The sequence below is a fragment of the Durio zibethinus genome, chromosome 25 (assembly GCF_047325235.1).
Source record: "Durio zibethinus cultivar Kanyao isolate XHJ-2024 chromosome 25, ASM4732523v1, whole genome shotgun sequence".
NCBI lineage: Eukaryota > Viridiplantae > Streptophyta > Magnoliopsida > Malvales > Malvaceae > Durio > Durio zibethinus.
Window position 1 is genome coordinate 11,934,625 of NC_143186.1, and position 26,320 is coordinate 11,960,944.

Consider the following 26,320-nt stretch of genomic DNA (forward strand, 5'->3'; position numbering starts at 1 on the left):
TTTAGTTTAGAGATGAAAATAATATATTAATATTTATAAATTATTTGAGTTTTATTTAAATAAAATTTAATTTAATTATTATTAAGTTAAATTTAAATTTAAATAGTTTGATTTTATCGATTTAATTAATTTCAAATATTTTTATACTCAATTTAAGTAACTCATAAATTTAATTAAATTTTTATATTTTAATATATTTTTATTTTTTTATTAATAAAATATTTTAAATTTAAATTTGAATTCAAACACAAATAATTAAATTTTTATCAAATGTAAAAATTAAACTTATTTTTACATGTTTATCAAAGTAAACTTCAAATCTAAAATTTAAAATTGAGCTCAAGTTTAAACTTAATATTAAACTTGATTGATTACACCCTTAACCTAACCTTTATTAAATCATTAAATACTTAAAAAGGACGTCAAAATTAAAAGCTAATTGAAGTTAAATGTTTTGGAAAGGGACAGGATTAGGAGTATTAAAAAGATAAATACGTTTAAAACATGACCTTGAACCGTGTATAGCAATTACTATTTTCATACGTGTATAGATGATGGGTTTCAACATATATAAGATGGTCTGAAAATTCGGGTTCAAATCCCCTCCTCTTAACAAAAATATCCATAAAACCTCACGGCAAGTTTGTCATTTACCCAAATTTTAACAGTTGAAATCTGTTTATCCACACAAAAATTTTAAAAAAAAGAAGATGATTGTTAAACTGACAATTTAAAGAGCACAACACGTAATTAAATGATGCAAAATTTTAACAAAAATCATATATTGATTTAAGAAAACAAAAAATATATATTTTGTGTTTTTCATTTAGACTTTGGTTGTGACACATAATTTAACACGATCCGAATTCAAGACGCTAATTGCCTGGTCTATTGGTAATGGAAGACAGCAGCAATTTTCATACACTTCCCTGCAAAATAGGGAGTAGAGACATTATTTTCACCAGTCGGTGAAGAATTTATGTTTGCATGGCACCTCTTAATGGAAAACTAGTGTTAGCTGCATACCAGGGTGTGCCCTGTCTGTGTTCGAAACATGTCAAAGGTGGACAGTAGAAATTAGTTGTTGAGTACACAGCTTTGGAAGGGCCTAAAAATTTGACACCACTCATCCGAAACAGCAGCGGCAGATTTCTTCTGACCTATAAAAGCTTATCAAAGGCTTCAACATGATACACCCATCCATCTCTTTGAACTGGAAAACATCATGAAATATCTCTAGTTATAATAGCCAGATCAGATAAAAGCTAGTGACCAGAAGAAAGTCCCCCTTCATTCACTGGATCATCTGTCTTACAGCTTAAAAAAGTTGTTGCACACCACAGCAAAGTTATCATCCCTGTCACCACCTCATACCATGAGCTTGAGAATTGAGATAGCATTGATATTTGGTGGTTTCGTGAAATTACTGAAACCAAAACCCTATAGATCTTCTGGTATTTTCTGTTGCCCCAAGAAGCCCTGTGAATCGGCAGTGACACAATACATAGAACCAAATCTAAAGCTCTCACTGCCACCAAAAGCAAGGGCATGTGCAGAAGATCTTGAAAAGACTTTAGCTCTGAAAGAAAAATCGGAGGAATCCTGATAATTCCTTTAGCATCAAGTTACAACTAAAATTTGCCATTATGCTCCATGGCCAAGAAAATGATTGTCTTCAAACTCAAACATAGTACTTAAATATGCTAGAGTTTTCTCCAGCTGAAAGGCACAAAAGCTATCAAAATAGAGGTACTGCCTAGTGTTGAAGACATCAACACCTAGAAAATAGAGTTCAATTCATCAATATAGGTTAACCAACATAAAAGCATTTAGAAAAAAAAAAAGTCATGCGTTGTACTGAATTAATAATTTTGAGGTGACTTTAGGGTGTAACTGCAAAGAATATGTGCCCATGGTTTAAATTTCAAAGGCACTTTGCCAAGTGAATGTGAATAGTTAATCAAGTCATAAATGACCTTTGAAATATGCTATGATACACAGCCATCGAATTTTTTTGTTACAATTTCAATTTTGGCAGTTCAAGATTTTGTTTCACGAGTTAGTAGAGAATTTATGATCTAAGCTGCTTAGTTAAGTCTATGTTACTCCCTAGTAAGGATTTTATCTTCATTTATCAATCTCTCTGCCTCTCTCAACTAAATCTAAACCAATTTTGAGAACAATATGGCCATTTACGTGAAATTCAAATACTAAAATTGCTTATTTACCGAGCTCTAAGCCCATTATGAGCCATATAGGCAGAATTTGTAAAAGTTTGCCTGGAACTATTAGGAACACAACAGAATAATCCTTTTTCTCTGCACCAACAGCTAACATTATTTGGGAGTAAATGCAATTGGAAAGTGAAATCTTGGTCAAAATCATTAACACTTGATGATTTTATCTACCTAAGGCTAGGGTATGATCTTGAATCTCTAACTCTTTGGTAAATATGGGTATTATTGTCTCATATTTAAAGTGTCTTAAAGGCAAACACTTCAAAAATGGAGTATGATATATGATCATAGAATCAGAGTCAAATTTTTATAAGATGTATATCTAAATTAAGTGAAAAGAGTAACAAGAAGTCCTGAAAATTTTATTGAATATTAGAAAGTAGATGTAAAGTTCTAGCTAGGCTGATATATGTTTTTCATCCTCATACTGAAGTAGTAATCACAGTTTTGGTGTTTACTGATAAGTGATATTGGTGGCAACAGAAAACAAGGCAATTGGGAATTAGTCTTGCTATAGGGACCATAAACTTGTAGCAAATATAAATAGTAGGGCTATAGGAGCTAGTTTGCACACATTTTGAATGTTTGCAAAATTTTTCTTCTAAGAAATACATGCTTGTGTTATTAAGCCATTGTCCCTCGTATCAAAACTTGAGCCTGATATCATTTATGGGATTTGCCTAATCGTTTCAATATTAGGAAACACATGCTTGTGCCATTAAGCCACTTTCCCTCCTTTGAAACCTTGAACCTGATATTGTTTACGTGATTTGCCTAATCATTTTAACATTAGTCATCCTCTCAATGAGGAAGACTTGTTATTTATGGAGGAAATTGTAAACCTCTTGGATTGCCTTCTTGCATCTCACAAGGACCTCTATTCAGGTACAACTTTCATCCCATAGGAAAGAGATTGAAACAGTTTTAGGTAAGCCAACTGTTTTCTGCAAATGTTGGATCACAAGGACATGCATAGCATCTGAAATTCTAGGTTTGTTTTATGTTTTCCAACATTTGTTTATATTTTCCCCATGTTGCTGCAACTCTACCTGAAATAGCCTACGTGTCTTTTATCTACAAATGCCGCCGGAAGGCAAGGATATGCATAACACCTCGGTGTCTTTTATGTTTTCCAACTTCTGTATTTATTCCTTAATGTTGCTGCAACTCTTCTTGAAATGCCCTAGGTGTCTTTTATCTACAAATGCATAATGTAGCTAGAATTCATCATGCCACAAAAAATTAGATAGCTTAACCTTAGGAGGACTTCATATATTTAACAGTGGGCAGGTTTGTTTAGAAAACTATAATTACTAATTTAGAAGATGTAAAGCCTATTTGCAATCTTCATTCAAATAAAAGTCCAGCCCGCTATAATGATTATTATTGATAGGCTATTTGACATTAAAAAAGCTACACAAGAAGGGACACTATCTACATGGCCTTCTGCGATCAACCAACCTGGCTTGCTACTAGGAGCTCAATCCTTCAAAAGAAAACTACACATATAAATATCTTCTAGGACTCTTTTAGTGATATCCAACTATGCAAAACAATGAAATGTCTACAGTGCTAGCTAACATACCTCATGCATCATTGGATAATCACTGAAGCAGAAAATTTGCAGGGTACAAGTTTGTAAACCTGAAAGGGAAATATAGAAAAAGTTAAATTAGTATGTAAATAGCTCAGATAAAGTATTATAAAATGTGTAAGCATAAATATTTAAACGTTGAAAAATAAAAAAGAATATGACATGTAATTGTTGAGTAACTAGGGACGGGATACGTTAGAAAGAAAAGGGGGAGCAAGAAAGAGGAGATAATAATTATCAAGATAGATAGCACCACATTTTATTTCCTTAAGCCACTAATCGAATATGAAATGGACAGTTAAAATTTACAATATTTGACTGAATACTACCAATGATGACCAAGAAAGCAGTCATGTAAGTTCTTGATAGCTGATAAATCAATAAAATATAACATAATTGCATATAACTATGCCTGGCAAGGAGGGAACAACAAAGTGATATAATATGAAGACGATATGAAATATCAGGCTTAGATGCGGGAACAGCAGCCACAGGTTAATGCAATTTTTATCACATGTTATAGCTGACACAGCTCAGAAAATTTTATGGTACTACATCCAAAACGACAGAGCAAAATGATATATACGCTTTCAGAAAAGAATGGCGTATGCCCTTTGATCTACTCAAATAAAACCTCTAGCAAAATCATACAATTTTCATGCCAAAGACATGTAAGTTTCAAATCCAGGAAGGGAACTAATCTTACCATAAAAATTAAAAGACAGCCAATTTAAGGTATAGCTTTAGCTTTTTCTACAATTATTAACCATACAAGATGGCAGACACTTTAAACCATTTGCATTTCTTCATGATAAGCCAGCTATATAACACCTAGAGTTCAAGCTGAAAATGCAGCCCCTACTTTCCTACCAGGAATTACTTATACTGCACTTTACTTCTACATGATGCATAACAAGTTACTTCCTTGACTCTTCACCACAAATCCCTCAATCACCCCCTCCTCAAGTGGTCCCTCCAATTATGCTTCCAGCATTCTTTGCTCTGAGACCAAATAGGTGAGTGTCTACTAAAACTTACATACAAGAAGCACAAACCAAGCCTGCTGCGTATTTACATAACAAACTAAATGAACAGAAGCGTCATCCACTCGCTAATAGCTACCGATTCAGAAAACTATTGCAAAGAGGCAATACACAGCATAAGACGTATTCCAAAATAGCTACAATGGAACAAGTAATGAAACCATCACTGCAGCTCACACTGACACATCAAACCTTCTCAATATGAAAGTCAAACATTCAATAATCTAGGAATGTCACAAGGCACTACTCAACCATGGATTGCAGCACCATACAAATTTTACTAATTTGGCAAACTATGTGTCTAAAAGAGCAAAAAGAATGAAAATCTTTGAACAACAACAAAAACAATGGAAAAAAAAAAATGAAAAGAAGGTGATTTTCTCAGAAATTTACATCACTTACTTGACCAGAAAACTCATCCTGCATCATCTTGTTGACCATGTCTTGGCAATGTGTCGCATAACTCATGCAATGAATAAGCTTCTTCCAGCACTTAAGTCACTGTTTTTCCAAATTGAACAAGACATGGATGGAATCCCTTAAAGAAGTGTAAGAGAGTTTATCTTGACGCCACTTTCACACAATAAAGGTATTGAGGTATTTCCAATCCATGACAAACTCCTCTATTCTCTACAATTTGCTCCATCCACTTCAGTTGAGTAATCAGCAGAAATCCATTTCGTTCTAGTAAACTAGTAGTAGTATGAGAGACAGACAGACAGACAGACAGACGGACAGACAGACAGACAGAGAGAGAGAGAGAGAGAGGAAGTAGACTAGAATTTTACAAGCACACCAAAAGGCAATTTTTCCATGGAGCATAAGATTTGAGTTATAAAACTCAACTAGAGATTGCACGCTTACATAAAACAACTAATAAAATCTTCCAGAGTCCAGTAAGCTCTTAAAACCAAGCAGTAGCGAGCAACTTATCCAAAGACCAGTCAGGGCTGAATTAAAATTCAAATATGACTTCTTGAGAAAGAAACAGCCTATTACTCACTGAAGCAACAAAAGTTAAAGACTAGCCAAGTACTTGTCTTAAATTCATTGCTCTAAGACCCAAAAGGGCAATAAAAAGCATAAAGCAAAAAAGAAATGGGAAGAACACTAACTAGTAAGCAGAAAATTAGCTACTGAGAAAACATTTAATTCACAACTTGGCACTTTGATTTTTCACCCATGGAAATATGAGTACATAAATTATGGAGAAAATGGTAACAATGATATATGATATACATACACAAATATGAGCAATTTGCTTTTAAAGGTGAAGAAGCAGCTGCAATATCAGCAGCAGTACCAATGCTTCCATACAGGCAACCAAGGCTGTTAAATTCAGATGTGATGTGAAATCAAGAGGGAAGCCATTAAGATTATGAACAGATTCAGTTCAAGAAACTTGACATACTATAGGATAGAGAATATAGAATCCACTGCTATATAGATAAGAATATAAAAAGAAATCCTAAAGCACATATTCCTTCAATCATACAATGGCATAGTCTTATCTGAACACTGACATACAGTCTACGGATTTCAAAGTCAGATATTTTACATGGTCATAGTCTGAGCTGAATTACTTCATTACCTGCTTTATTGCCAGATCATTCTTAAATACCGTTACTCAATCCAACAACCATATATGTCCAGTCCTATCCCATGTGACTAAGTTTGAGGCAAGTGGGTTCTTTTGTTAGCCTTGTAAAAAAAGAGTCTAATCTTATGATCTGGATCCTGGTTCCATAGGTAAGATATTAAAAACTAAGGAATAAATTTCAGAAGCAAATTTATACAGAATTTCACAGAGTTGAAATAAGGATTTGTATACTCTGCTGAGTTGTTGCTTTCAACTTCGCAGTTAGGTAAAGATTAGGAAGTAGGGCTAGGATGTTTACGTATTGCCCAGATTAAAATGGAACCAAAATACAAAACTAAGACAAATGTTATTTATTATAACAAAAACATGATATATGTTGTACAATCAGATAGTCAATATAACCAAACTACCAGATGACAAGAAATGCCAGTCTGGTATAATTGGTACAATTACAACAGTGATCCAAGCAATGGAGGCCTGAGGGTAGCCACCATGGTAAAGTATGGTTCTACTATCCTTTCAAAATCTCTGATAAAGGTGGCAATAATCCCCAAAAAAAATGGTCACAAACTGTGATGAAGTGCTCTAGTAACCTAAGTGGCAGACTTCGTAAATAAATACTAAAAGGCAGGCCAGTGGAAACCAGATAAAACTGGTAAGAATTCTACTGCTCTTACATTTATAGGAACTCCAGGTCTCAGCTACTTGATCTCACTTGTATCCTAGAATTTATACCAGCACAAATAATTCTCCCCAGTCAATCTACCAACAAAAAAAAAAGTGTCCAATTAATGCTTTCTATATCACAACCCTCAGTCGTTCCTATAGGTGACATCACCTATAAATCTATGTAAGCTGAGCTTAGGAAAGGCATATGATCAGCGAACAATAAAAGAACATATATGATCTTGACATTGTTTTCTTGACACACCCAATCAATCCCATAAAATTATAGATGAAAATGAATCAAGAATCGTATAATATAAAAGTACAATTTTGCCAAAGCAAGTGAAAATTATGAATTGGAGCAACAATGTGCTCCTACTTGGTGCAAATCATAAAGTTTTGCACCATTCTTACATATAACTGGGAATCTAGAGTTTAGTATATAGATCAAATGGCACAATCAAGAAAAAGGTCTTAAGGCTAATTTCTGGTATAAATAAACAAGATGCAACAAACCTAGCAATCACTTCTTAATTGCAGGAAAAAGTTGCCAGAACATACTTCTATTATCTTATTCTCAGTTAAACAGAAAGACTATACAAAACTAAGCTCCAAATTAGAGAACAAATTTAAGTACTTCTACCTAATATACAAAAAACTAAATAGAAACAATTTGGGAATACCCAGAAATATAATCCTACTCAAACTGGAATTTTTAGAGCAACACCAGAGGCATGTCTAGCATACAAAGGATTTATTAAACTGCCCACAACTTAGAAAAACTTTAGAGAACCTAAATTAACTGAATCAATGGCGCAAAAACCAAGGAAAACATCAAAACAGACTCAATATTATCCAGAAATAGAATGGAAAAGGTCATTGAAAAAGCTCCAAATCTGTTGGTCATTTGTTTTCCTCAATCCTTTTTTTCTGCATTATATGCATTATGGTAAAATAGGCTAAGGACCTAACAGTAAAAAGCAATGATATGCAGTCAGATGGAAACTAAAACCCCTTGCCTATTTACACAATCCATTATGCAACCTTTTAAGGAACTATATGAAAAATAATGGAGCAAAAGTGTGTGAGCATAGCAAGGCTGTCAAACTAAGGTGGAAAACCAATGGAAAGACAACTACCAAATGAAACAGAACTAAGGTCATCATAGAGGTAATAGTGATCTTAAATGGAAGAAACCCATGAGAAAACACAATAAAGGAAAGCTTGAAGGCTGACTAAATTTTATCAATATGTTGCTAAATTGTGTTAGAGACAGGACAGCTAATGGCTTTTCTACAAATAAACAGCAGAAGTACAATCGAACAACCCCATATTCCATAAGATATGGAAGAGGAAGAAGCAACAGCAGCAATATATGTATGGGTCACAGGAATTCAATGATTCCTATTTTTCAAAACCAAACATCTAGCCTCAAAAGGGCATCTCAAGGTCTAATCTTTCTCCACATAACAAATGGTGAAATTCAAAATTCATAAGAATATCTACCAAAAACAAAGTATCAAATTCAAATACTTTATCATAAATGAAATGAGAAAATATTTGCACCAGATAATTATCAAGCAGACAACAGCATACTGCAATTTCAAGATAATATAAACTGTCAATTTTTTTGGGTACAATTCCAGAGCGCCTATCATAATATATTAGTTCAAATCCAAGCCTAGAGAACTAATAAGTTGCCCAGAAGTACCATATGAATCATCTTAGCATGATTTGAAAAATCACATTAGCGATGTCCTTGAGCTCTCTTCATGTCATATGCAACCCAGGAACCAGCAGCAGGTCCATACTGAGGATAACCATCCATACCACCCTGAACCAGAAATACAAGGAGAAAAACTTAATACCCAATCACTCTTTTAAGAAAATAATCCATATACATCTCATCAATGCAGCTCACATGCAAGTCCATATAAATTTAAGCCCACATACACCAAACACTGTTGAGCACCTACATAAAACAGCATAACTTACAGGATTCAGGCCATAGTTGACAGGATAAGTGTTTCCAGTATATCCAGCTTCAGGGTTTCCATAATTTGCATTATAACCAGCTACTACTGGAAATTTTGGAAAAAAAAAATTATTCATAAACAGAGGAAAAACACTATCAGTCTGTTACATAAACAGAAAAAGAAGATCCATAACAGTACATAAAGCTTCACAAGCTTAAAGGATCATCACTAAAATAATAACTCACTGGGTGAACTAATCAAACAACTAACTAGACCATATGTTAAATAAGATGTCGTAGGCCTTCTACCAATAACAATAAGTATTAAAAACACTAAAAGAAAAAGCAGATTCAGTGATTAAATTAGCTCAACTACTGAAAACTGATTTATGTATTTTCTATGCTCTTAGCATTGACAGCACATACAGCCTCAAGACAGATTGAAAACCAACCCAACCTCTACATTAAAACTTAACTTGCAAGCAAAGATTATATCATAAAAATAGAAAACTGGAAAGACCAGTACATGAAACTCAAACAGCAACGTGAAGCAAAAGCCATAGAAACGAAGTCCTTTATGCTGGAAAAAGAGAACTGAAATAAATCTCTCAATGAAAAGTCTACATACCAGGATTACCACCAGTACTACCAGCGGAACGAGTTCTCTTATCTGCATTAGCAATCTCTGCACGAAGTTTTTCCAACTCCCGAGCCATTGAGATCAATTTTTTCTCCATCACCTGACCATGTTCATAATTCTCAGCATATCCTTTCTTCTCATACTCAATGGCAGCTCTAAAGGTCAAGGAAGACATAAAAAAATCAGAAAACCAAACTCCATACAACAAATTAACAAAGGCACATAAATGATCCAAACATAAACTCCTACTTCATTCCTACAAGTATTGTTTATTCTCACAAGAACTATCCCATAAAAGAATTTCAAAAAAAGGCAAATTTTCACCTTGCACGTTGCAGTTCCTGCTTTACATTTTCAATCTCTGCCTTCAATGCAGGAGCCTGTTGCAATTCACCAGTAAATCTAGCCAAATCTTGACTCATAACCTGAACCTGACCAGTAAGATCCTGCCTCACAGCATTAAGCTGCTTGATATCAGCATTAACCTTAACAAGCTCAGCTCGCATAGCCTCCACTCCACGAAGATCAGCCTCCAATCGAACCGACTTCTCATACATCTCCCTCATCTGAACATCCTTCTCCATCCCCAACGAATCTGCATAATGAGCCATACGCTGTAACTCATGCTGAGCAGCCTCCAATTCCTGCTTTAACGCAACATGAGTTGCTGCCAGCCTCTGATTATCAGCCAGGAGGCCTTGAATTTCTTGCAGTTGAGCTGCAAGACGCTCCTCAATGATTGCTGGGTGGGGAGGCAGGCCTCTAGGACCCAAGCCAAATTGGGATTCTCTAAATTCATCAAGTAAAGCCGGGTGTGGTGGCATTGGACCTAGGCCTCTAGCATATGGGGGTTCATGAATCGGAGGCAGTAGTCCAGCATGAGGAGGCCCTTTCATTGGAAGAGGCGGTGGCCCACGATTTCTTGCAGACATAACTATTTATCCTTTAAAATCAATGCGAAATCGATAAACCTAATGAAATAATGAATAAATTTTGGAACTTAATAAGCAAATTAATGAAACTTATAAGCAGGCAAATTTCACAATGTTACAGTAAATTGCAATTCTAAATCCTGAACCTAACAGGCTGTTTCCTTACCTGGAAACCTAAAGACAAAAAAAATTATATATAAGAATTATAACTAAAATTTTCAATATGAACCCTAAAGGCTCAAGTTGACTATTTGTTGAAGAAGAGAATTTTAGCGAAAAGCGAGAGAATCGCTTTCTGAGGAACCAAACAGTGGGCATTTTCATGTCCAGGAAAATTAATTTATCAACTAGATAACTAAAAAAAATCCAACAAAATCATGAAAATACAAATTACTTACCTTTGAAATTTTACCAATTCTCAAGGAATTGATCTGAGAGAGGGAGAGAGAGAGGGGAGGGGTAAAGCCGATAGAGAATATTTTAGATTTTTTCTTTTCTTGTTTCCATGAAAACCCCTAAGACTTGGGATTTAATAAAATAAAATTGATTAATTGTGATTCTTAAAGTTGTACTTCATTAGTATTACTTTAGATAGTAAAAAGGACGTTTTGGATAAATAACGTAGAGGCACCTATAATTTTAACATATTTCGATAATGACCCATAAAAGTATTCAAAACATACAATGTACCCCCCAATATATTTTCAACTATAGAATCCTTTTGTTAGGGTGGCATTCTTAATTTGATCTCTAATTTAGGAAATTATTTTATTTAATTTTTATATAGCCCTTTTTCTTTGTTAATGGAAGTTAATAATAATGAATTGATTTAGGAAATCCATAAAATCTCAAAAAAAAAAAAAAGAAAATTTAAATATATGTCTATATAAATGGTGATCCCATGAACCTGGTTCCGTAAAATTTATTGTAAAATTTTAACTTGGTTTAAGCACAACAAAAACTCCTAAATCATAACAAATAAATCTGCAAATAGATTTTATTTTAAATATTTCAACTACATAACTTAGATTAATAAATCTAATTTCAATTAGAACTTTATAATTGTGATTAAACTACGACCAAAATTTCATGATAACTCTCATGCAATCGAGTCTGTAAAATTAAAATTCATCCAAAAAAAAAAAAAATAGAGTTCTTCAATTATAATTTTTACCATTATTATTGAGTTATTGTTACAAACTTACAATGTAAGATAAGCCTGTCTTAACAATACAATTATTATTATTATATCTTAACTTGAAGGGGATTCGAACTTTATTCTTTGCACAAGAAATCATATGTAATATTATTTCTTCTTTAAATAACAGTGTTATTTTTTTTTTTACTAAAAAAAAGGAAAATAAAAAGAGAAAAAGGAACAAAAGAAATAAAGAAAATCATCATTCCAACCTTGCATGTCTCGTGAATAGCCTTTATTGCTTTGAACGGTGGGATATGTTTCCAACGGCTAAACTCAAGTTAATTAGCAGGCCGTTGCTTAGAGGCCCCGACCAGCGGTGGTTCTCGTGTGAAACTCACCCCAAGTAGTTGATATATCATCCCCTAAATGGATTTCTTTGATCATATATGCGATTATGTTTCAGCTCACTTGATCTTTTTGTTCTCATTCTACACCAAGAATCCATGGAAGCATTGTGGAGTTTAGAGGAGAAACTGAAGCTAACAACTCAAGAAGCAGTCGTCCTCCTTGTTTGTGCTGCCTCGGCCGTCATCGGGCTTTGTGCTGCCACGGTTCTTAAAAAGAAGGCTCAAAAGAAGCGAACGGTTGATCGTGACCTGGTCGCTGATGGTCGGGTCCATGCAAAATGGTGTGAGCCTAGTTGCAATTGCGTTTCGGCTAAGAGGGTGTTGATGGGCTCAGTGATGTGGAGTGGACCTTACAGGTGGGGGGAGAGAAGCTTTGGTTGGGAGGAGAGGCCAGCAACATTGCTTGGATTGGAAGGGTATAACTCTAGTGTAGGGTGGCGAAGTCATAGCTCAGACTCACCGGTATGGCAGCGACCGATACTTATGGGGGAGAAATGTGAGCTCCCACGGTTTAGTGGACTCATTTTGTATGATGAAAGAGGCCAGTTGCTTGATCATTCTATTAATGGAAGTTCTGACCAGCAAAACATTCCCCAGGTGATCAGCTCTGCTATATCTAAAACAAAATTTTTACTGCAATTTTTCAAAAGAAAGTTCAAGCACCTTCCCAGCTAACATAGCATTGGTTATCTTTTGCAGGAGAAACCCACTGCAGTTGTGAGAACAACATTAAAGGACCTGCTCTAATTTTCTTTTGTTAACTAGTTGTAACAAGAACAGGTTTTCAGGAATGATTGAGCTTTTCTCTAGTCAAGTACAAATTATTCCATTAGGCGTTGCATTTCACGTATAATTATTTTAAGAGCTATTTCATCTTTAAGTAGTCAATTCAACCATAGCTGCTCATTTTAAAAGAAAATTTTTCATATGATTTAGCCAATAGATGTGACAACTGATCGGCTCAGGTTATTTCAAGTAAAGAAAAATTTGAATCATTTTAAGTTCGGATCATCTTGGATTCTTCGAGTTATTTAAGTTTGACACTTATGTTAAAAGTCATTTTGAGTTCAAATTTATAACTTCTTAAGTCAAATCTCTAGTCCAGTCAATCTTAAACTGAAATCACCTTTTTACTTCACTCATATAGTCATGCATGCAGACAAGCATAGATATTGTCTGTTACAGATGAAAGTAATACACAAGAATTGGAACATTTTTGGAATGACACACCAAATGAAATAATACATCAAGATTCCCATCACTATACGCTTCAAAATCAAAACTGCACATCTTTGAAAAACCCTTGGCATAGAAACAAAACGCATAAGCAGTTACCTTTCCCAGAGAAAGCATTTGTTACACATGTGACACCATGAGTGGTTCCTCAGAGTCTTCAATGGATATCCTTTTGTAGTAGAAGTACAACAACAGTTGTACAATCCCCAAAATAGTTCCTATTCCATTTGGAACCTGAAAATAAATAGGCAATAATTAACACAGAAATAGGTAACTTCTATATAGAAACAACAAATTGTCATCAATGTTGGATGAAGCTTACATAAATAAAGCCATCCAAGTTGAAGATGCCATATATGAAGAAGGAGGTGCTCATCAAGAAAGTAGATAGGGAGAGAAAGAATGGCATGAATTCAACACTCTTTGTTCGAATTACTAAATTCTGGGAACAAAGATCAAGTTAGACAACATGTTATTAAAGATTTAAGCAATTTTAGAAAACAATCTAATGCAGAGAAAGAAAATGTATTAGTGCATTTGGATCAACTCACAATTATAAACAATGGCGAAGCAAACATTGATATGAGAGAAGCACAACTTAGTAATCCTATGAAGATCCACCGTACTTTTCTGTCAACTATCTGCAAGCTCCCACCAATAATGATTGCAAGAAGGCCAATAACAGCCAGTAGAAGTCCAAGCATCCTTATCTGCCATTGACACAATGCATATGAATGACAGTGCAGAACAACACAGAGAATGCTCTCATGAAAGAAATTAAACCACAACAACAAATGCACATAAGTTTGAAAGAATAAGTAACCTTTATTTCTTTATCAGCATAGATGATGAAGAGGATAATGTAAGTTATCTGGAAAACTGCACCAATTGAATTGACTGTCATAACCAGTACATTATCATAAGATATTAAGGGCGTGCCATACCACGTGCAAATCAAGCAGTTCAAGAGGGCATATATGTAAGGCAATCCTGAAAATTGCTCCGTTGATTGATTTCTGATAATTCTCCTAAAGGTGGGTCTGAAAAGTTAAAGGAAAATCCATAACAAAACTAAACAGAGGATAAGATATAACAATCTACTCATTTTGCTAACAAAATTCTTACAACCAGGAATAAAAATAATTAGAAGTAGAACATACATGGGTGATACAAACAGCCCAAAAGCAAAGATGTTCCCTGCAATAAACAAGGATCAAGATCAGATTGAAGTTCTTTTATGTGATTTTTCAATCAGAACTTGTGCATAAAGCAAACAGCTCCCAATTTATAGTATGTAATTATACTATATTTCCTCAACAAACTGAATACAAAGAATTACCAAGTGGCATTTACAATTATAAATGGCTAAGAAAGCTTAGGTTTATCATCAAGTACCAAAAGGCATATTTTCTCTATAACTATCATTGGTGCATGTAAAGCATCCTTAACAGAGGTGGCGATACCATTCAGAACCAAGAGACTTATGGTGGAACAACAACAAACTTTCACAGGTGCAAGCAATATTTTGCGCTGGCACCTCTAAAAGTTCTTCATAGCAGATATAGCTCAAGATTTAACTCAATATTATGCTACAAAGAATTTCGAACAAAAGAAAAAGGTACAAACAATAAAGATCAATCTTTGAAGTGCTTCCATTTCCATTTAAATTTAGACATAGACATTAAATAGTAAGATTGTAATACTTTCCCTAACAAAATGAAAAATACTTTCAGATGCTAATGAAGATTATATCAAACCGAATACAAATTTCATGCTTTCCAACCCACAAAGTTCGTTTTAAGCATCATAACGCTTTCGATTTGCCAATAGGGGTGCTCACATAGAAATGATAAAAAGCATGAAGGGAAAGCCAGAATGTTCTAAACAGTGAACAAGCAACAATTGCTCTCTTATTCTTTAATTAGAAAATACTGTTTTCCAAATTTTAGCTGAGAGGTTCATACTTCATATTATAGTAAACTAAGCTGGAATCTAATGAATTCCTGCTATAAATGAAAAAAAAAATGTATACTTTCAAATGAAAACAGGATTCTTTGATGGAAAGCCAAAGCAAATTAATTAAAACTTTGAAAGTTGTAACAAATTGAAAATGACAACCAAGAAATATTTGTTCTCAACTCCCTATTACTCGCTGATTTCCAGAAATCAAGTACAAGTTTCTCAAAATGAACTTATACCCAACAATGAAGCAACATTTTTTGACCCAAAAAGAAACAGTAACCCTTTGAAGACAAATTCTGCGTCTTTAAAAATTAAATGAGAGATATTTTAGCATTTCCAACAACAATATCAAGCTTTTCTTCAACTTTTAACAAAACCCAATTAACAGTATGACTCTTATAACAAAAAATATGAGTCATGATCAACCCTTAACCTTAAAAATCTTCAAGAATGGTGTAACGGGTCTTTTTCAATTCAACAAAAAAAAATGAAAAAAAATTAACAGAACTTTTAATCAAATCAGTTTATAACAAAAAAAAATGTACATGAAATTCAATTTACAAGAAATAACAAAGAATCAGATTAAGGAAGAAGATGAAGAAGAGAAGATTAGATTACCGGCGACGCCAGCTGCATCTCTGCAAACAGTGAAGGTATCCGTTGGAATAGAAAAAAACATCAAAAAAGGAATTTTCTTACAGACAAAAAGTTTAAAAAAAAAGTAACAGAAAAACTGACCAAAACAGAAGCAAAAGTGAATGTTTTATCCCAGAAAAAAGGCACCCTCTCCACCCACTTTTTCAGACAATTTTCTTTCTCTCTCTAATCAAACGCTCCATTTCTCTCTCTCTAGATTCTTGTCTTTTACCTCGTTGGATTTTCCTTGTGTCAACATTGTCCATGTTTTGGCAAAAACATGTGAAAAATACAGTCCCCAGATATTTGAATTTTCATGTCAGTTGTCACTGTCAACAAATTGTTAATAAAAGATTATTAGTATCAGTCTCCATTACGTGCATACAAACAAAGAAAAGTAAAATAATAGTATCCGTCTCAATTTCGTTATTTTTGCATATATTTGATTTAGCATCCAATTGTTTTTTCTTAATTGAGTAATATGTTTAAATACCAAACTTAGACAAATTTTTTAAGTAATATATTCAGTATCAAATATAAAAAAAAATTTCTTACCCAAAATGATTATTTCAACCAAATAAAGAGTTGGTTAAATATAAAAATAATATTTATATTTTATTTTTTTTATCAATTTGATTATTAAAAAATAAAATTTTTAATTTGATATTTAATTTTTTATTGCATAATCCACTTTGACATTTAAGATTACATCGTCAATTAATTTATTGATATTATATAAATATTTCAATAAGATATTGACACTTATCAAAAATTTAATCAAAATATAACATTAATTGTCACATAATCATTAAAAAAATTTTAAAAATTCACAAAAATATAACATATATAAAATATTTTTAAAAATATTTTAAAAATAAAAATTAAAAACTGTAATATTTAAAAATTGTAAAAAATATATGAAAACATAAAAATTTAAAAACTTTCAAAATTTTAATAAAAAATTCAATAAATTAAAATTTTTTAATAAAATAAATTTTCTTAAAATTAAAAAAATTCACAAAAACTTTAAAAAAGTTGAAAATAATAAAAATCTAAAATTTTTTGAACAAACCTAAATTTAAAACAAAATTGTAAATTTTTTTTGAAAATTATGAAATTTTTTTAATGTTACATTTTAATTTTTTATATATTTTATGAAATTATAAGATTTTTTATTTTTATTAAAATTTTAATTTTTTTCAATTTTTTTATTTTTCAAAATTTTTTAATTTCTTATAAATTTTAAGTATATTTCATATTTTTGAAAATTTTTAATTTTTAAAAAGTTTTTAAAATTTTTAAGAATTTTTTTATAAAATTCTATATTTTTTTAAAAAGTTTTAGAATTTTATTATTTTCAAAATTTTCAAAACAATTTAGATTTTTTTTTAATTTCAAAATTTTATGTTTTTTAACTTTAAGAAAAAAAATTTTATTAAGATTTTTTAATTTTTCATAATTTTTTAGATTTTTATTAAATTTTAAAGATTTTTTTTATTTTTAAAGTTTTAATAAATTTTTAATTTTTACAATTTTATAAAGATTTCATATTTTTTTAATTTTGTATAATTTTTAAAATATTTTAGATTTTTTAAAAAATTTTAACATTTTTTAAAATTTTTAGAAAAATTTTTCTATTAATGTTGACATGGCAATTTATGATGTGGTATTAACTGAACTTTTGGAAACATGTCAATATTTTATTGGTTGTTCATGTCATATCAACAAATTAATTAATGACGTTAGTTTGAAATATTGACATGAATGACCAAATGAAAATTGAAATATCAAATTGATAAAAAAATATAATACATGGACTATTTTTTATTTAACCCTAAAATGGTATATGGTTCACGGAATCTTGAATTCCAGGGAAAGTGTGACATTCAGGAAAGTGTGATCCTCGATGAAAAGTTTGATTTTTAAGGTATCTCATTTTTAGATTCTTGTATTTAGTTGAAGGGAATTTGCATTTATAAAATCATGTATTTTTATCATAATATCTTTGACAACATAACAAACCTTTCGTTTTGTTTAAAAAAAATAAACATGACAAATGATACATTTATCATCAAATAAATGAAAGATTTTATAATTTTTTATAAATTTTAAAATGTACCAATTACTGCATTTATATAAAAAAATATGTAGTAATTGGTACAATTTAAATTAATAACAATGAACAATTATTGTGTTGTTATTAAATAAATGCAGCAATTGATAATGTTATAAAAATATTACAATGATTAAATACTGCGTAATGAATAAATAAACACTGTAATTGATATTTAAGGAAAAAAAAAACTGGACACAATTACTGTGTTTTTAATAAAAAATGTAGTAATTGGTCATTTAATAATATTTTAATAATTTTATGAGGACCTATTATTGCGTCTATTTAAAAAAATGCAGTAAAATTACTTATCTCAATTATTGCATTTATTTAAAAAAACATGGTAATTGATCTTTTTTAAAAAAATTAATATATTCAATTACTGCGTATATTTAAAAGAAAGCAATAATCGATATATTTTAAACTATAAATCCTTTTCGATTTTAGCCATTCTGTTTTATAATACCTAAACCCTCAACCAGCAAATGAAGCATCTGAAACAAAAAACCCTTATTCCATCATCTGATTGCTTTCATAGCTGGGTCTCCATCGTCGTCGCTAAGTCTAAACCGTCACCATTGTCGCTAACGCTAATTTAAATGCCTTACTTTTTCCTGTTTTTTTAGAAAATGAAGACTTCATCATTGTCTAATAGATGTAGACTAATAGATTGCAAAAACAAATAAAAATAGTAAATATTTATGAATAAAAAAAGATTAATTCTGGATTAATAATATGGATCAATAACTTGAATGGTCATGGTAGTAGTCTTTGTTGAATCACAATTTGCCTAGTGACAAAGTTGAATTAGAGTAAAGACATGGGATTCTCTTTGATTTTGAAATTTTTTTCCTTCTTTTGTCATGCTTCTTCTCTACTAGAATTTGTTTCTAGTTCAACCAATCCAATTTGAAATAAGGATAGTTTAGTACTAGGTCTTCTTTTTTCTTGCATTGTAATCTTCTAGTTGTTTTTCTTTTTCTAATTTGAAGATGTCGATTTAAATACATTGTCTGATGACATATTTAGCATAGAAATGTATTAATTATGGTAATGTACAACTTGTAACTTGCAAATTGGATCAATCTACAATGGTCTATTGGGTGGCTAACTAGGTTGAGTATTATATGGCATGGATAAAAATTTAAACCGTCACTTATATCTAGTGATAAGATTAAACATCAAATAAATACTATACATGATACAAATTGTTAACACAGAATGAATATGCAAAACAAATTGTTTGTTGTGTTTTCTTTGTGTTATGCCAAAATATCAAAATGCAAAACCATCGTTCATATTATCATGCATCAATATACAAAAGATTTAGCTATTATTTTGTATGTATATATTTTGGCATTGGTGGTATTTTAGGCTAATATCATTTCATTAATAAATTCATACAGATTTGTTTATATTATGGCTTTAGAATAACATATGTTTTCCTCTACCGAACATGAAGAAAAACTTTCAATTGACATATCCTCTTTGAAAAAGAGAAAATCTAGGGGACATGGTAAAACACTTGAAGTAAGTGAAAAAAAAAATTATGTTGAGTTCAATCAAGATGAGCAACTTGTGTTAAGTAGAGGGGCAAAGATGGCTAGCTACATTGGATATGTTGTCCATTAGACTATATCCATTAACTATTGTAGTTGGAGAAATATTTTAGATGATAAGAAGGACAGAATATGGGATTCAGTTGTGATAAATTTTTTTAATGAAATCCAAACTAATTCATCCTTATTGTTCATTGTTTATAGAATGCAATTACATTGTTGAGATATTTTAATTTAATCTTTTTATATGAACTATTTGACGTCTTATGTAAGTATAAAAAGCTTGTGCTATAATTTGCTAGATTAAAATTCAGAGGCTTTAAAAGTAGATTGACAACCAAATATATTTTACCATTCGCTGACAATGTTTAACAATTGGCTCATTTTCCAAAGACATATTTAAATGTTATTAGTGAAGTAAAGTAGTTGTAGCTTATTAGAAATCATTTATCAACTAAATTCGACATATGCATACCAATTTTCTTTTGTTTTTATTATATATTGTTCAAACTATATGTATGTTAATATGTGATTGATTTTTATTTTTGTAGAAAATCAAAGAACAATAAAAAAAAATACGAGCTCAACAAATGTATTATCATCAAACATTGAAAAAAGGTTTTGCAAATGTGAAGCATGATCTTGTAGGTATTTAAACGCTTTTATTATACTCATGGTTTAAGATTATGAACTTCATTTGATAAAAATTAGAAACTTATATTTTCATATGATTTCAAGAAACATCTAGCTCAGACACCGAAATATCAAGATGGGATGTTTGGAAAATATGGCATATGCTAAAGATGGAATGCATGAGAATAATGCAATTGAACAAAAAGATTGTAAGTTTATTTTATTTTTATATCACGTATGCTGAATGAGCTTTTATGCATGAATAAATATTGTATTTAATTACTCACTAGCATGTTGTATTGCAGGAGGATTTTGCTACAGGATATGAATTTGGTAAGTTACGAACCGATTATGACGAAGATTCTTTGTCCTTAGCTTTAGTATCAAAAAATAGACCTATTCGTATTTGAGGGGTTGAGAGTTTTGTCTCTTTAACATAATACTTCAAAAATTAACTTAAAACCCATGTAACAAAGAATGCTAAATATAAAGCTATAATAGAGCAGCAAGAGCAATGACTTGATGAGTAAAAGCAATGGCTTAATAAGTAACAGTAACGATTTGCTACATTGGAGGCAATGTTGGCAGTAATGCAACCTAACACGGCTTAAGGTCAGTTGTTATCGGTATTTTCAAAAATGAATTAGTGGATCAAGTCTTACAGCAAACATCTTTTTCGATAAACATCATTCTAGTTATTTTTGTAAATTGAGTTATTTTTTAATTTGATTTTGTAACAATAATATTCGATATTTGTTCGTAATATGATGTTCAACCTCAGATCATCACAGTTGCACAATTTGCCATGATTGCACTATCTATTTATGCTTGTGAGCGTTTATTAAAAAGAGCATGCATTACTATAAAGGTCAAGCATGGATTATTTGATTATCTCTTGACTACATTCATACGGCAACTATAGATTGACACATTTTGTGAGATAAAAGAGATATCAACTACTAAAATTATTGTGTATATGAAGTTAGCTTATGTATTGATTTAAATATATTCTATGAAAATATTTTCTTATATTATGTATAACAATATAATACTATTATTGATTTTTATCATGCAGCTTCCTTCATAGAGGGTTAAAGGAAAAACAATTGATTAATACATACAAATTCATTTACTTAAGTCGTATCAGTCATGGTTCTAGCTCTATCATAGTTTGTGGTCATACTGTAGGTCAAGCATTGCAAAAACAATTTGAATATTTTCTTGCACCTTATAATTTCAGGTAAGTTTAATTCGTAGTAATAATTGGATGATGTATGATATCCAACTTCATAATCGTTACATGTATTACATTTTAACATTACTGCATATTATTTTATAGGGGTTATTGGTAGCTTGTTGACATTGATATAAATGCATTTACTGTTTACTTATTGAACTCCAAAGAAGACGAGTCAAGTCTAAACCTGAGCTTGCCAATATAATAAAAAAATATTACATTTACGTTTAAGTGAACATTTTAATAAATATGTTATTATGTAATTATTAGTTTTTATGTTTACGAGTTTGTTTGTGTTGATTCAGGGGATTGGGTATTGTTTATAAAAATAAAAAGTTCAAATGGATGACATTTTCGGTAAGTATAAAATATATGTTTTTTATGCTGAATTTGTTTAAATAACTTTGACTACCGACTAAATTTCACTTTGAGGTTTCTCATCAACCAAGACTTGTAGAATGTGGATATTACGTCATTTGTTTCATGAGAGAGATTGTTATGTATAATCTAATGAGAACACTAGACAAAGTTAGCATAAATACAATTTACTAACAATATGTTTCTATTAAACATATATACAAAATGCAAATTGATTGATATTAAGTCCTTATATTTTGTCAATAGTGGGTAAAGAATGAACACTTCACATAAGACTAAATTGATGAAGTCCATCAAGAATGGTATGATTACATATCCATATTTGTACGGTGAAGATTAATGACAACCATTCAATTGTAAATTTATACAAGAGTTTCAATTTTTATGTATTTCATATGAATGTATAGTTTTTAATTAATAAAAATCATAATTGTTTCAATTAATACCAATCCCAATTGTTTCAATTAAATACTATCATGACTATTTTTTTATAAATTTACACAAGTAGGAATTGTATCATTCACTTAAGTATGATTTTTATTCTATTAATATAAATAAGAAAATAGTCATATATACAAGATTAAGTATTAAATTCAATTTCAAAAAAGGAATTTATGCTATGCCAATCTATTTGTAAATAAAAAAATCTTTATACTAATTAAATGTATATCAACAATATATAAGATATGAATGCTGGCAATATATACTATATTTTACATGTGTCTGAAGGAGAAAAGTTAAAAAATGAGCGATAGGCATTACACTCATTTAACTGTTTTTATATATAGTCTTTTTTAAATACATGTGGCAATGCAAAGAAAAACTCTACTTTATGATTTTATTTAAATATATACTCATAAACAACGAGCATTTCATCAGTCGAAAAATCATTTAGTTGCATAATTTCATTAAAAAATGACATTCTTCTATCACTACTCTTAGCTTTTTTCTTGAAGAAATCTAAAATGTCCTAGAGGAGGTTAGAACAGCTAAACCAATTTCCTTTTCATCGTCTACTTTCTTCGTATTTCCTTTATAATGGGAATCAAACTCTAGAGAAAAGTAAGCATCTTCAGTACCATTCATTACTTTATGGAATCAGTTGCTATTTCAACTCTGTGGAATGTTGCTCTGTCAGTTTCACAAATCACTTTAACATCATCAAAGAAAAGGAAAAAGTTTGTTCCTTAACCCCTTTAGTATATAGATGAGTCTACACAAAAGTTAAAGTAAATATGAATCAAATATAATAAATAGAAAAAAAAAACATATAATAAAAAAGCTAAGCGATAATTTAATCTTAAACAACTTAACTGAACTAACTCATCAAAACTTGATTTCTCAGTAGTAATACATTTGTCATAATCATTCCACCTAAATTCACTTGTATTTTTCATATCATAAATAACACGATATTATTTTTTTTAATAGCTTAACCTTTAACTTGATGTAGGGGTGACTTTAAGTTGGAAATTGGGAATGAGTTACTCTAGTATCATTTCAAGATACTCTAGATGTCCAACACAAAATGTACCATTATCCACTATATATCTAGGATCATCTACCAATACACCTAGGCATTAAACAAGATATAAATTCTCCTTTTTGTCTATGAATGGTTACCTATCCCCAGGCTTTCTATTTTTCTTTTGGATGGGCCTTTTACAGATTGAGAAAGATTGGTACGAGATGAAGACATGTTGATTTTCTAATCACATGGTTAGGTATTATGCAATAATATCAATATAGTAAATAAAAAAAAAGTAAAATGTCTACATTAGGGCATGAAGTAAACCAATAGACATGGAAAAAAAACCAAAATTATTGAAAACAATTGTCATATATATTGTACACTCAACAAGAAAAAAATACATAAATATATATTCAATAAAGGTAGGAAACAAATTGTACACTCAACCATATCGAACAAAAATCAATTAAACCAAGAAAAAATGATAAGAAATAAAAAAATCTATAATGTCCTTATCCCCATGATTGCAACCAATTCATAAATATCTCCTGTGCCAAATTGTTTCTAAACTAAGTCTAAGAATTAGTTGGCTTAACATGTGTAATCAAATTTTGATGTTCAAATTCATCTGGTTGGCTACTGCTTCCTCAGTCACATCACTTTCAATAGGATCAATTATCATCTCAAACCTAATAAAATTATAGAGAAAGCAACAAGCAGAGATGATTCTATACTGTGTTTTTATTGAATAAGATAACTTTTCTCTTAAAATTGCCTATCTAGCTTTCAATATACCAAAATATTTCTCGATACAATTTCTTACTTGAGAGTGTTTCATATTTAAGTATTCTTGCGAGATCGTTGGTTGGAGTCTTAACATCAAATCATTAATATTGTATCTTTAACCTCTAGAAGGTGCCACAAAACCTTTCTCGTTCGTGTATCTAGCATTACACAAATAATAATTATCTATTACAATGAAACAACATTAATACATAAAAAAAGATGCTCCATTCTAAACTAAACTAAAATATTAAAACTAATATCTTATGAGATTCTTAACCAATTATTGCATGTAATAGCATCTTTTAGCACTCTACCATCTGCTGGAGAACTTTCTCATCCTGATAGAACATATATGAATTGAATATTTAGGGTGCAAATACTAAAGACATTGATAGCAATTTTATTTTTTCTAGTCTTGTATCTAGGCTTGTCAATTGCGTCTATATTGACCTTAATGTATGTCCCATTTAAGGCACTCAAACAACATTTAAATCATTTTCATCTATTATTTGTTAAATTCTTTACTATAAGTTCAAGTTTTTTAAACAACATGGTATGCAGTCTCAAAACAAAATTCAACACAAAATAGAATTGCCTACTACTTTTCTTTTTAGATTTAGATACTTGACACTTCATAACCCTATTTTTTGTATGATAGGCAACGATGTGGAGAAAACTAATAATCAATTTTTCTATTGACATGTTTAGATGCCTTTAATCCCCATTTATTTAAAGCAAATGACATAATTTTGTAAAAACTCTCTTATCCATTCTAGTATTATCTACACAATGTCTATCATTATAAAAAATCATTGCATTTAAGTTTAACTCTCTAATATAGAACCTATCATAAGAGATTCCACCATAAGATACTCTACTTCATTTTTTAAGTTTTATTACAATTAAAGTCAGAGCAATAATAACTAACAAAGTCTTCATTTGGTTCAAATGCAACAAAGTCTTCATTTGGTTCAAATGCAAAATAAGCATTATGACCAATTGCATTTTATTTCTTAGTGATATACGAGCTATAACTATTTACAAAAAAAAATTCTTATTAATGTTGAAAATATAACTAAAAAACAGATCTTTGCATATGGTAGATGGAATCTATTACATATCCAAAACTAAAATATAAACCAAAAACAAAACATTTGTGGATGAAGGAGATAAACCAAAATGAATAATACATTTGATATATCAACATATTTCCAATCAAGATCTAAAGGAAATCTAAACCAATTTAAAAAGAAAATATTTTAATGCAACAAATAATGCAAAACAGATAATTAAATAACAGATAGTAAACACACCATTTATTAAAAAAACACATACAAATTGAATAGCATGAAAATTAAATGACGGTTGTTAAAACTAATATTAGTTGAAATAGAAAAATATTTACTTAGAGTTTTGCTATATAAAAATAAAAATAAAAAAGTTATCTTTATTATTGAAATATGATGAAGACATCAATAATGGTATTTTTTTATGTAGCAACGTCATAATAGTTATTAAAAAAATGTTTTTTTAAATTTGATTAGACATTACAATATTTATAAAAGTCAAAAATATTGTTTTCGAGAGAGAAAATTTTTTGAATTACTCAATCACTGTAACTATTTGAAAATAAACACAATACTTAATAATAAAAAAGCACTATATAAGATAAAAAATCGAAATTCTAATTACAAGCAAATGAGTTAAACTATTCAATTAATTACTATGTTTTAACAAATAGATGCAGTAATATAGTCAGTTACTACATTTCTACAAAAAAAAAAAAAGGTCATAATAGAAATATTACAAATGCTACATTATTTGATAATTATTGCTATTTTTTAAAAAAATGAAGTAATAAATATATGAAATTACAAAAAAAAAAATTACTATGTTTTGTTCGTTACAAATACGGTAATTGATTTTAAAAAATTTAATTTCATTGCTAAAATTTTTTTCAAAATGATAATATAAATAAAAAATTTTTTTATTTAGGTCAAATGTGAAACTTAAACAACCTTTCATATGAAATCATAAAATATTATATAAAAATATAAGTTTTTGATTCCAAAAT

At 30.4% G+C, this 26,320-nt stretch overlaps 3 protein-coding genes across 22 annotated transcripts; 1 reads left to right on the forward strand and 2 right to left on the reverse strand.

Moving 5' to 3' along the window:
* Positions 1-755: 755 nt before the first annotated feature.
* LOC111275969 (structural maintenance of chromosomes domain protein) lies at positions 756-11,241 on the reverse strand. 20 transcript variants are annotated; one of them, XR_016333536.1, is made up of 9 exons: positions 11,086-11,241; positions 10,080-10,726; positions 9,744-9,910; positions 9,136-9,221; positions 8,852-8,974; positions 5,277-5,375; positions 3,823-3,881; positions 1,027-1,778; positions 756-929 (listed from the first exon to the last, which is right to left on the reverse strand). XR_016333536.1 is itself a non-coding variant. In XM_022861641.2 (5 exons), the coding sequence occupies exons 2-5, from the start codon at positions 10,685-10,687 to the stop codon at positions 8,888-8,890; spliced, it is 945 nt and encodes a 314-aa protein (XP_022717376.1). In that variant the 5' UTR covers positions 10,688-10,726; positions 11,086-11,241; the 3' UTR covers positions 8,658-8,887. The 20 variants fall into 20 exon arrangements, 5 of the variants coding, with proteins under 5 accessions (XP_022717376.1, XP_022717370.1, XP_022717374.1 ...); XR_016333541.1 differs by lacking the exon at positions 5,277-5,375 and having other exon boundaries at positions 1,027-1,579; XR_016333534.1 differs by lacking the exon at positions 5,277-5,375.
* A 669-nt stretch (positions 11,242-11,910) lies between these two features.
* Positions 11,911-13,249, forward strand: LOC111276569 (uncharacterized). Its single transcript, XM_089754653.1, has one exon. The coding sequence runs from the start codon at positions 12,275-12,277 to the stop codon at positions 12,908-12,910; it is 636 nt and encodes a 211-aa protein (XP_089610779.1). The 5' UTR covers positions 11,911-12,274; the 3' UTR covers positions 12,911-13,249.
* A 97-nt stretch (positions 13,250-13,346) lies between these two features.
* SWEET2 (Nodulin MtN3 family protein) lies at positions 13,347-16,206 on the reverse strand. Its single transcript, XM_022862316.2, has 6 exons — positions 16,052-16,206; positions 14,632-14,668; positions 14,295-14,511; positions 14,023-14,181; positions 13,794-13,913; positions 13,347-13,705 (listed from the first exon to the last, which is right to left on the reverse strand). The coding sequence occupies exons 1-6, from the start codon at positions 16,110-16,112 to the stop codon at positions 13,592-13,594; spliced, it is 708 nt and encodes a 235-aa protein (XP_022718051.1). The 5' UTR covers positions 16,113-16,206; the 3' UTR covers positions 13,347-13,591.
* Positions 16,207-26,320: the final 10,114 nt, after the last annotated feature.

What these genes read in the sequence shown, in the direction of transcription:
- LOC111275969 (XM_022861635.2), bottom strand. Translation starts at nt 10,687, where the DNA reads ATGTCTGCAAGAAATCGTGGGCCACCGCCTCTTCCAATGAAAGGGCCT. An exon ending in CAGGAACTGCAACGTGCAAG is followed by an intron (nt 9,911 to 10,079) that starts GTGAAAATTTGC and finishes CTTGACCTTTAG; the next exon opens with AGCTGCCATTGAGTATGAGA. An exon ending in TAGTACTGGTGGTAATCCTG is followed by an intron (nt 9,222 to 9,743) that starts GTATGTAGACTT and finishes CAAAATTTCCAG; the next exon opens with TAGTAGCTGGTTATAATGCA.
- LOC111276569 (XM_089754653.1), top strand. Translation starts at nt 12,275, where the DNA reads ATGCGATTATGTTTCAGCTCACTTGATCTTTTTGTTCTCATTCTACAC.
- SWEET2 (XM_022862316.2), bottom strand. Translation starts at nt 16,112, where the DNA reads ATGTTTTTTTCTATTCCAACGGATACCTTCACTGTTTGCAGAGATGCA. An exon ending in GGGCTGTTTGTATCACCCAT is followed by an intron (nt 14,512 to 14,631) that starts GTATGTTCTACT and finishes TTAACTTTTCAG; the next exon opens with ACCCACCTTTAGGAGAATTA. An exon ending in ACTTGGATGGCTTTATTTAT is followed by an intron (nt 13,706 to 13,793) that starts GTAAGCTTCATC and finishes ATTTATTTTCAG; the next exon opens with GTTCCAAATGGAATAGGAAC.